This window comes from Argentina silus (assembly GCF_951799395.1).
Source record: "Argentina silus genome assembly, chromosome: 7".
Taxonomy (NCBI): domain Eukaryota; kingdom Metazoa; phylum Chordata; class Actinopteri; order Argentiniformes; family Argentinidae; genus Argentina; species Argentina silus.
Genome location: NC_139661.1, coordinates 17,403,132 through 17,413,131, shown reverse-complemented (window position 1 = coordinate 17,413,131; position 10,000 = coordinate 17,403,132). Strand labels below are relative to the sequence as shown.

At 45.6% G+C, this 10,000-nt stretch overlaps 1 protein-coding gene across 4 annotated transcripts in view; it reads left to right on the top strand.

The window, feature by feature from the left end:
* The window catches only part of trpm3 (transient receptor potential cation channel, subfamily M, member 3), a gene marked incomplete at both ends in the record, with an annotated part of 120,820 nt that overhangs the window by 92,866 nt on the left and 17,954 nt on the right, over positions 1–10,000 (top strand). For 2 of the 4 annotated variants that reach the window (XM_083673380.1, XM_083673383.1), the window contains 6 exons: positions 1,247–1,347; positions 1,577–1,711; positions 3,134–3,184; positions 6,353–6,388; positions 6,556–6,696; positions 8,966–8,995. In XM_083673380.1, coding sequence (XP_083529506.1) covers positions 1,247–1,347; positions 1,577–1,711; positions 3,134–3,184; positions 6,353–6,388; positions 6,556–6,696; positions 8,966–8,995 — 494 coding nt within the window. The remainder of the gene's footprint in view (positions 1–1,246; positions 1,348–1,576; positions 1,712–3,133; positions 3,185–6,352; positions 6,389–6,555; positions 6,697–8,965; positions 8,996–10,000) is intronic. The other 2 variants (XM_083673381.1, XM_083673382.1) reach the window with 1 other exon arrangement.

Below are 10,000 nucleotides of genomic sequence, written 5' to 3'. Positions count from 1 at the left end.
TGTGTGTGTGTGTGTGTGTGTGTGTGTGTGTGTGTGTGTGTGTGTGTGTGTGTGTGTGTGTGTGTGTGTGTGTGCGTGTGTGTGTGTGTGTGTGTGCGTATGTGTGCGTGTGTGTGTGTGTGTGTGAGTGAGAAGGAAAAAAAAGAAGAAAAAGAAAAAAGAAAAAGAGTAATTCATGGTCTGTGTCTCAGGGAGTCTAGTGCCAGGGGATTAGGTCTATAAACTCTAGTGAGTGTGATGCGTCAGAGAGCTAAAGGGTTATTTAAAACTAGTGATAAACGTTCGCCTCCCTGTTTAATACACCCTTCTCTATTAAAGCCACCCTCCCCTTCAATACACACATCTCTGTATGAAATCCCTATTACACTTCTGTGCATCTCATTACACAAGCTCTGCAGAAGCTCACATGATTAAGCCCTTGTAATACCCACGTTTCTCAGCCTTTCAGATGGATACAACCCTCAGTCATCATAATGGAGCTAGCATAGCTTCCCTGACGCTACTTAGTTTTAGTAGTATGTGTTTATCACCCAAGTGAAGGATAGCAGATAGCATCAAAACATGCATCCCGGGCCCTAACAGCTGCCAAAAAACAAGCAGTAGTTGTCAGAGAGGGGAAACACTCCCTGGGGTTTTAGTGAGAGAGCAGTGGAGGCTGGTGGAGGTAGAAATCGGAGGACAGGCGCATTGTAATGCATGGAATGGATTGAGGAATTGTATCAATGAGGAATGGTATCAAACACAGGTGTTTGACACCCTTCCTCATTGCATCCCATGTATTACAATGAGGCCCCTCCTCTGATTTCTACCTCCAGCAGCCTCCCCTGCTGTACACTCCAGTCACCCTGTCACCTTCCTCTAGTAGTACAGGTGAATGAGTTGATCCATCCCTCTTGCAGACCTGGTACAATGGAATGGTCTGGTACAATGGAACCAAAGCCCTGAGAGTGCAAACTCTAAGCGAAATCAAGCACACCTCAAAACATGGACAGTATTTCACCCCTGGGCTGCTCTCTTCCTCCCTAGGGAATGGAGTATGTCCAATGTGTCCGATCCTAGCCAGCTCAGTCTGGCCCTGGCCAGCAACAGAGTCTACAGCCTAGGGGCCAGGGGCTAGGTGCCAGGGGCTAGGGGCCAGGGGCTAGGGGCCAGGGGCTAGGGGCCAGGGTTTGGTTCTGGACAGGGCCCTAGGAAACAGCAATTGAGATGGAGGTAGTAGAGTTGATCTCTATCTCTTCCTCCCTAGGGGCCAACGCATCAGCTCCTGACCAGCTCAGTTTGGCCCTGGCCTGGAACAGAGTGGACATCGCCCGCAGTCAGATCTTCATCTATGGACAGCAGTGGCCTGTAAGAACCAATTAAACCATGCCTAAACCTCTCACTGTCACTACAGCAACACTATCCAATACTATCTAATACTGAGTTATGGTTGGGTTCATCTGTGTATCCAGACAGCGGTGGCCTTTAAGACCCGTACTAAACCTCTCACCCTGAGAGATGTTGTAAAGATAGATTTAATACTTTGTCTGTTCAATAGCTCACCACAAGACCTGTGTCTGTCCTTTGTGTACTCTAGGTGGGTTCTCTAGAACAGTCCATGCTGGATGCCCTGGTTCTGGACAGAGTGGACTTCGTCAAGCTGCTGATCGAAAATGGAGTCAGCATGCATCGCTTCCTCACGCTCTCCAGACTGGAGGAGCTCTACAACACGGTACTACTGACGCAGCATGCCTGGCCTTCACCTTCCCAATACCACAGTTAGTGTTGTCACTTATGTAGAACACTACCGCTCAACCCACTGTACTGATGCTGCAGCATTGCTGGCCTTTACCTCAAATGTCCCTGTGAATCGTATGATAATATGTTATTATGGATAATCTCAGTATCGCTCTACAACATTGTACTGCTGCAGCAGCGTATCTGGCCTTCACCCCAGATATCCCTGTGAATAGTATAATAATATAATATTACTTGCACAACGGGTTGATCGGAACAAGCATTGCTATTGGCCGAGAGGCATTCAAAGCCGTATTTTATTCCCTGATAAAGTAACAGCTATGACTCGTTTTACCTGTTTACCATACATTGCAGTAATATCCCTGGGCAAGCACTCGAATTGCAAAGATTAGTTTATCACATTACCTTGACAACAGTGGTCGTTTTTCAGAACTATATTTCTGAGCGTAGGGCAGAAACTGCAATAGATAAATACTTAAGCCTTTGCTTTCTTGTCACTATAAAGCACTCAAGGCCGTGCTTTATCGTGAATAAAGTCTCAACCCTCGGCTGTGACTTTATACACAATAACGCACAGCCTCTCATGCCTTATTGCTTAAATTGAACCTCAGATCACTCTACAATATTGTACTAATGCTAGAGCATATATCTGGCCTTCATCTCAAATATCCTTGTGAATATTACAGGTCTCCTACTGAAATGGTGTGATTATACACAATAGGTTGCATTCCCAATTACATGTCCTGGTTGGCGCATATAGCTGTACTGTACTTGAAGGTGAATTCTGAAAGCGCCTTTCAAACGCCTTTCAACTCACATCTCGCTGGTTTGAATCATGCTATAGACAACAATATTTGCTAATTATTGCTGCTAATGCTAATTTGTGCTAATGCCTTCCCCTAAAAACGTCCCCTAACCTTCACCACTCAAAGTGAATCTTACGTTGTTGACTAGCATCGGAAAATCTTTTATATGGGTCAACCAGTACACTCAATTAGGGAATGTGTACTGACGTGTATAGGCACACGATTTAATGAGGAGACTGTGCTGGAATATTATAACACTACAGCTGGTGTTGTCGCTTATGTATAACCTCAGAATCACAGTACCACTTCTGCAACATGTCTGGCCTTCACCACAAATATCCCTGTGAATATAATAATAATAATAATAATATAATATTATGTATAACCTCAGTATCGCTCTATAACACGGTACCACTGCTATAGCATGTCTGACCTACAGTAGTAATCTCTCACTGACACTATCATGTGATAATACAGTTATAACATTGTTATTACATCTGTGAGGACTACTGTATACTCTGCATACAACATTGTACACTGTTATATACATAGCTATGGACTAATATGTTATTGTGTTTTTGTTTTGTCAGAGACACGGACCTTCCAACACGCTATCGCACCTGGTCAGAGACGTCAAAAAGGTATGACTAGCTCTGCGTGTACAGTAAGTCTGTGTGACTGCGTAGGTGGGCGCGTGTGTGTGTCACAAGTTTGCTTGTGAGCGTGTGCAAAGGTAGGTAGCATATTTGCACTTTGTAGATGTGTGTTGCTTTTGTTTGCAGTGTGTGTGTGTGTGTGTGTGTGTGTGTGTGTGTGTGTGTGTGTGTGTGTGTGTGTGTGTGTGTGTACAGTAGTTAGCTGGTGCTGCTGATGGCGTCTAGAGAAAGTCAGCTTTTCTCTTTCAGCTGGAGTTACCGCAGTGGCTGAGTAGAGTGTATCCATCTTTTTGCTATCCCTCCATCCATCCCTCCATCCCTCTCTTGACTGACGGTACACACTCACACACTCAGTTCACTGCTCTATTATGATGCCATGTGGTTAAAAAAGTTCCAAAATAAATAAAATAAAAAACAGAATTGGCCAAACATATTAAAGCCTGTAATTCGACCCCCCTCAAGAAAACCACAATCTCCTTCTCAAACGTAAGCAGTTTGGCAGTCGAGAGGCCCGTCTGCAGCTGTCTTGGCGACAGTGCAGGCCTTAAAACCATTGCCAAATCAATAACCATAATATCTCTGTCTATCTCTGTGTTACTTGCACCAGATTGGGTGGCTGATTGGGTGGCTCTCGTGAGTAGTGAGTGTGTGTAAAGCCGTTCTCCATCCTGGAAAGTCATTCTGAGACTGCAGTAGATTGTAACGTGTATGAGACACAGTGCATACTCCTAGTCTCTGTGTCTGTCTTGGCCATGCCATATAGATGTCTTGCTGCTGCTATTACAAGCTTTAATCTAGAAAAGCTTTCATTAGTAACTCCTCTGAGGACTTAAGACTCCAGCCTAATACAAGGCTAATACAATTAGCCACTCTAATAAAAGAACCGAGGAAACATTATATATTTGAACCTGCATCCTTTACCGATGAATATGACCTATATTATGCTGCTGATTGGGCTGGAGCGGGAGCCCGTAGAGAGGTCACCAGCAGCATCAGTATTCAGCCGTGTCGTTAACGAAGGCCTAGCTGATTACGGTAACAGGGTGGTGTGGTTCCGGTGGAGGACTGAAGAGGTTAGAGGAGAACTCGTTGATAACCCTTCAGGGCAGGGTGAGGAGGCCTCACACTGCTGGTTGTACTAATGAGACACAACCACTTATGCATGCAAGCGCAGTCACACACACACACACACACACACACACACACACACACACACTTGCTCTTATACACATACCTAACATAGTGCATGCCGCTCATGGCTTTTCCAGATATCTGTGCCTGATTCTCTCCCCCTTGGGTCCTGCTGCTGTTTGAATAGTGAGTGTGTGTGTTTGTGTGTGTGTGTGTGTGTGTGTGTGTGTGTGTGTGTGTGTGTGTGTGTGTGTGTGTGTGTGTGTGTGTGTGCGCGTGTGTGCGTATGTGTGTGCGCGTGTGTATGTGTGTGTGCGTGCGTGCGTGTGTGTGTGTGTGTGTGTGTGCGTGTGTGTGCATGTATGTGTGCGTTTGTGTGTGCGTGTGCGTGCATATGTGTGCGCGTGCGTGCATGTGTGTGCGCGTGCGTGCGTGTGTGTGTGCATGCGCGTGTATGTGTGTGTGTGTGTGCGCGCGTGCGTGTGTGTGTGTGCGTGTGTGTGTGCGTGCGTGTGTGTGCGTGCGTGCGCGTGCGTGCGTATGCGTGCGCGTGCGTGCGTATGCGTGCATGTATGTGCGTATGCGTGCGTGTGTGTGTGCGCGCTGGGCCAAACATAGATTAACTGTCCTGCTTGCCTTCTGTCTGATTCCCCTCTTCTCTCTGTGGAGGAAACCGCCCGTAGACTCCCCTGTGGACTGTGGTTATTGTTCTCTATTGGGCTGCGACTGTTGCTAGTCAGCTGTATTGGAGTAGAGCAGAAAACCCATTTGGACACACATGGAGACAACCTTAGTTTAGTTTTTGCTGAGCCCCCGTATGGGAGGGTAAGCTTCTTTGAAGGAGGCGGCTGGGGGGAAGGTCTGACTCAGTGAAGAATCTCCTACTGTGAAGCCAACTGGGGCTAAGTGCACACACACACACACACACACACACACACACACACACACATACACACACACACATACACACACACACATACACACACACACACACACACACACACACACACACATATCAGCGAGGTTCAGGTTTGAGTTAAATCAAGAGGAAAGACTAGTGCTATATTCCATTTGGATTTGTGTGTGAAAAGAGAGAGATGAAATAGGGAGCTTTCCAGTAAAAGTGACATTGGGGGTAGGGGGGGGGTGGGGGTGGGGGGGGGGGTAGGTAGATGTTATCAAAGCAACCAGAGATGTGGGCGATAATTGGGCCAGCTCAGGAGAACAGCGGGGGGTACAGCAGCATGATCACAGCTGTCATGTCTCAGGGGAGAGTATAGGATGATGATGGGGAGGATAGAGGGTGATGATGATGATGAAGGTTTGAGCTGTTTCTTGTTCCTATGCCCATGTGCCTGTGTGAGAGAGATCCCCTCCTCCCATTTGTCCTGTTATCCTCCTATCTTCCTATTCTCTCTTTCTCTCCTTTTTTCCTTCTTTCCTCCTCTTCTCCTCTCCTCCTCTGCTTGCTTCACTCTCTCTCTCTCTCTCTCTCTCTCTCTTTCTCTGGTGGGTTAGTCATTGCTGTTATGCTTCTTCTCCCTGTTCAGTTTCTCTCTCTCTCTCTCTCTCTCTCTCTCTCTCTCACGCTGCTGAACCTCTGATAAGATCTGGTGGTACATTACAAATGCTAATTAGGAGGGCGCAATCAGGCAAATTGAGTATTGTCATAATTTTCAGATTTTCCTCAAGATTTGTCCTTCCATCTTCTCCTTAACCCGTTCTCCTACTTGTATACTTTTCTTCATTCCTCTCCCTTCTTCTTCCTCTGAGAGTTACAGTTTAAGGGTTGAGCTGAGAGTTACAGTTTAAGGGTTGAGCTGAGAGTTAGGGTTTAAGGGTTAAGATGATACAGTTTAAGGGTTGAGCTGAGAGTTAGGGTTTAAGGGTTAAGATGATACGGTTTAAGGGTTGAGATCAGAGTTAGGTTGTCACCCCGTGATCTTATCAGAGGGTCGGTGTATCCCATCTCTCCCTGCTTCGTGCGCTGTGTACTCACTGACCTTGTGTGTTCTTTCCAAGCAAGAATATCCAGGGTTCAGTTGGATCTACTTCAAGGTGAATCAACTAATCAAGTATTCTCTTTAGCTCAAACTTAGTGTGGAGTTGTGAAGTGAGTGTGATGATGATGTTGTGTGATTTGATGTTTCCTTCCTTAAAACCTTCTTATGCTGGATAATCAAAGAAAGAGCACAGTGTTCTCTAACAAATGTCTCGGTCTCCAGGGTAACCTGCCCCCAGACTACCGCATCAGTCTCATAGACATCGGATTGGTCATTGAGTACCTGATGGGCGGAGCCTACCGGTGCAACTACACCAGGAAGAGGTTCAGAACTCTGTACCATAACCTCTTTGGACCTAAAAGAGTGAGTGGCTTGCTGCATGTACTGTTCCACACGCTACTAATGGTGCTATTAGCATGTGCCTTGTGTATATGTGTATGTGGCTGTACTGAATGTGCACTTGTGAGGGTATCATGGGATGCAGTGTGGGGGGTGGGGGGCATTATGGGGTGGGGGTATATTGGATGGGGAGGTGTGGGTTAATGGGATTGGGGGGAGGGGGTTAATTGGATTGGGTGGTGGAGGTATGGGATGGGATGGGTAGGTGGGGGTTTATGGGATAGTGGTGGTTGGGGTGGGATGAGACGGTGGGGATAATGGGGGGGGGGTTAAGGTTTATGGGATGGGGGCAAGTGTGTTGTGTAGTACTGTTTTGAGCTGGTGGTGATGTGATGATTTCTCATCTGATCATATTGAGCAGTACAAGAAAACAAAAGAGTGTTGCTGAGTCTGCCAGATGCTGTGTAGGAACAGAAACACAATCTGCACATCTAATACAGGCTAGCAAGCTGCCACCCAAGCCAGCTACGATGACTGGCTAAGTCTTGCTGTTGGAGTCATGTTAATGTAATATAATGTATTACCTGCCATTTCACACATTTCAAGGGAACTGGTCTTCGATTCCTCTCTCGACAGAGCAGTGGAAATAAGATTTTTTTTTAGCAAATTGTGTGTGTGTGTGTGTGTACATGCGTGTGTGCATGCGTGTGTGTATGTGAGTGCGTGCATGTGTGCGTGCATGCGTGTGTGTGTGTGCGTGCGTGCGTGCGTGCGTGCGTGTGTGTGTGCGTGTGTGCGTGTGTGTGTGACAGTGACAGTGACAGTGACAGTGACACAGAGAGAGGTTAAAAAGCGATAGGAGAGAGACAGAGTGTAAGTGGAAAAGAGAGCTAGACAGACAGAGGCTCAGAGATCCAACTTATCTGTGATCTGATTTAGCATGTTCTGGGCACTCTGACAGCACCCTCTTAGATGAAATGTCACACACACACACACACACACACACACACACACACACACACTTGCGCTGTGAGTAAGAACAAAGCCCTGAAATAGATGCAGATATCAACATCCCCACAGGAGGCCTGAGTTATTTTTACTATCTCACATGATGGCTTATGGATGCATAATTCATACACTGGCCTGCTTTAATACGCTCCAGCAGAGTGTCTCTGACTGGTGCCTAGACCTCCACTTAGCCAGCCACTCCCTCACACAACACTAACACACATTATACACTGTGTGATCTGTCTAAATAAGTGAACAGGTAAATGTTGGTCTAAAGAACAAGTAAATGTTGGTCTAACGAACAGGTAAATGTTGGTCTAACGAACAGGTAAATGTTGATCTAAAAACAGGTAAATGCTGATCTAAAGAACAGGTAAATGCTGATCTAAAGAACAGGTAAATGCTGATCTAAAGAACAGGTAAATGCTGATCTAAAAACAGGTAAATGCTGATCTAAAGAACAGGTAAATGCTGATCTAAAGAACAGGTAAATGCTGATCTAAAGAACAGGTAAATGTTGGTCTAATGAACAGGTAAATGTTGATCTAAAAACAGGTAAATGTTGATCTAAAGAACAGATAAATTCTGATCTAAAGAACAGGTAAATGCTAATCTAACAGGTAAATGTTGAACTAGATTATCTATCTCTAGAACACTGTTGATCTAAAGAACATGTTTCTGTTCTGAAGAACAGGTAAATGTCGATCTAGGTCATCTCTAAAACACTGTTGATCTAAGGAACACGTTTCTGTTTTAAAGAACAGGTAAATGTTGATCTAGATCATCTCTAAAACACTGGTGATCTAAAGAACACTTTACTGTTCTAAAGAACAGGTAAATGTTGACCTAGACCATCTGTCTCTAGAACACTGCCGATCTAAATATCATGTTACTGTTCTAAAGAACAGGTTACTTTTGATCTAAAGTGGCAGATTGAAAGCAACATTGCGCTATGTATCTGTGTTAAAAACATTTACATTTCACTTTTTGTGGTGACCTAGTGAGCGAGTTTCTGGGGAGGCTGGTGGAGGTAGAAATCAGAGGAGGGCTCATTGTAATGCATGGAAGGGAATGAGGAATGGTATCAAACACGTGTGTACCATTCCTCATTCCATTCCATGCATTACAACGAGCTCAGCCTCCGATTTCTACCTCCACCAGCCTCCCCTGGTGTGTTTCTATGCGTGTGCTTGTGAGTGTTCTGTCTGTGGGCATATTGGTGTAAAAGTGAAAGACATTCCTCCTGGTTGTTACTGTATCACCATGTTTGTGTCGCTTTTTCCAGCCCAAAGCCCTGAAACTGCTGGGGATGGAGGTGAGTGAGTTTTGCTCACAACTTGGTTACTATGATTCAATCCAAACCCCCCTCGCCTATGTGTTTTCAGTTTCACCCAAGAAGCCCTTCTTTTCTTCTTCCTCTGCTACTGTATGATTCATTGTGTTGGTCTTGTCCTTGGTTTCAGGAATGGCTTATGTAACTCCCCTGATAAGATGATGTCACAGCCTGTGTAAAGGGTTTATGGCCACGTACTAAATGCTTTATGGCACTTCCTGTGACCTAGTTATCATATCTGGCACTGCACTCAGGTTATTGTGCACTGAGTTGGTTCTAATGACTGACTGTGTACAAGTATGCACCATTGATTATTAAACGTCTCATACCGCTTCAGTGTCCGCAAGCGGTTGCAGTTGTCTATCTGTCTGTCTGTCTGTCTGTCCTGTGGGGTTTTTTTCCAGCATGTACGTGTCTGTCTGCCTGTCTTGTCTGTCTGCCTGTCTTGTCTGTCTGCCTGCCTGTCTGTCCGTCCGTCCGTCCGTCCGTCCGTCCGTCCGTCCGTCCATCCGTCCTTCCGTCCGTCTGTCCGTCTGTCTGTCTGTCAGTGCAGCAGTCATTACCATGGTGATCTAAACGTTGCGTTCTTGCCAGTGACAAGGCAATCCCCCGGCTGGAATAAAAGGAGATATTAAAAATTAAAATCAAATCTTCCCTCCACTTTTGCACACTTAAGCTGAGATAAGATGGGAATGGTTATTTTACCCATACATCACTTTTATTAATTTATACTGCGCTAAAGTCTGGCCATTTAGATAGCAGCTGAAAGTATGGACGTATTATGGCAAGGCACTCCGGACTGAATGCCAGGGATATTCTTGTGTGAAATCAAGTAGGCAGTCCAAGAGCACCACCGAAATCATTTCTCCCTTCTCTGTAAAGGCCAAGTAGTATTCCTCAATAGACAGCTGACCTGTCACTGTGGCTTCAGTGTCGGATCAATAACCTTCCATTACCAGATGGATCCCCATGGTACTGTACTGTCCA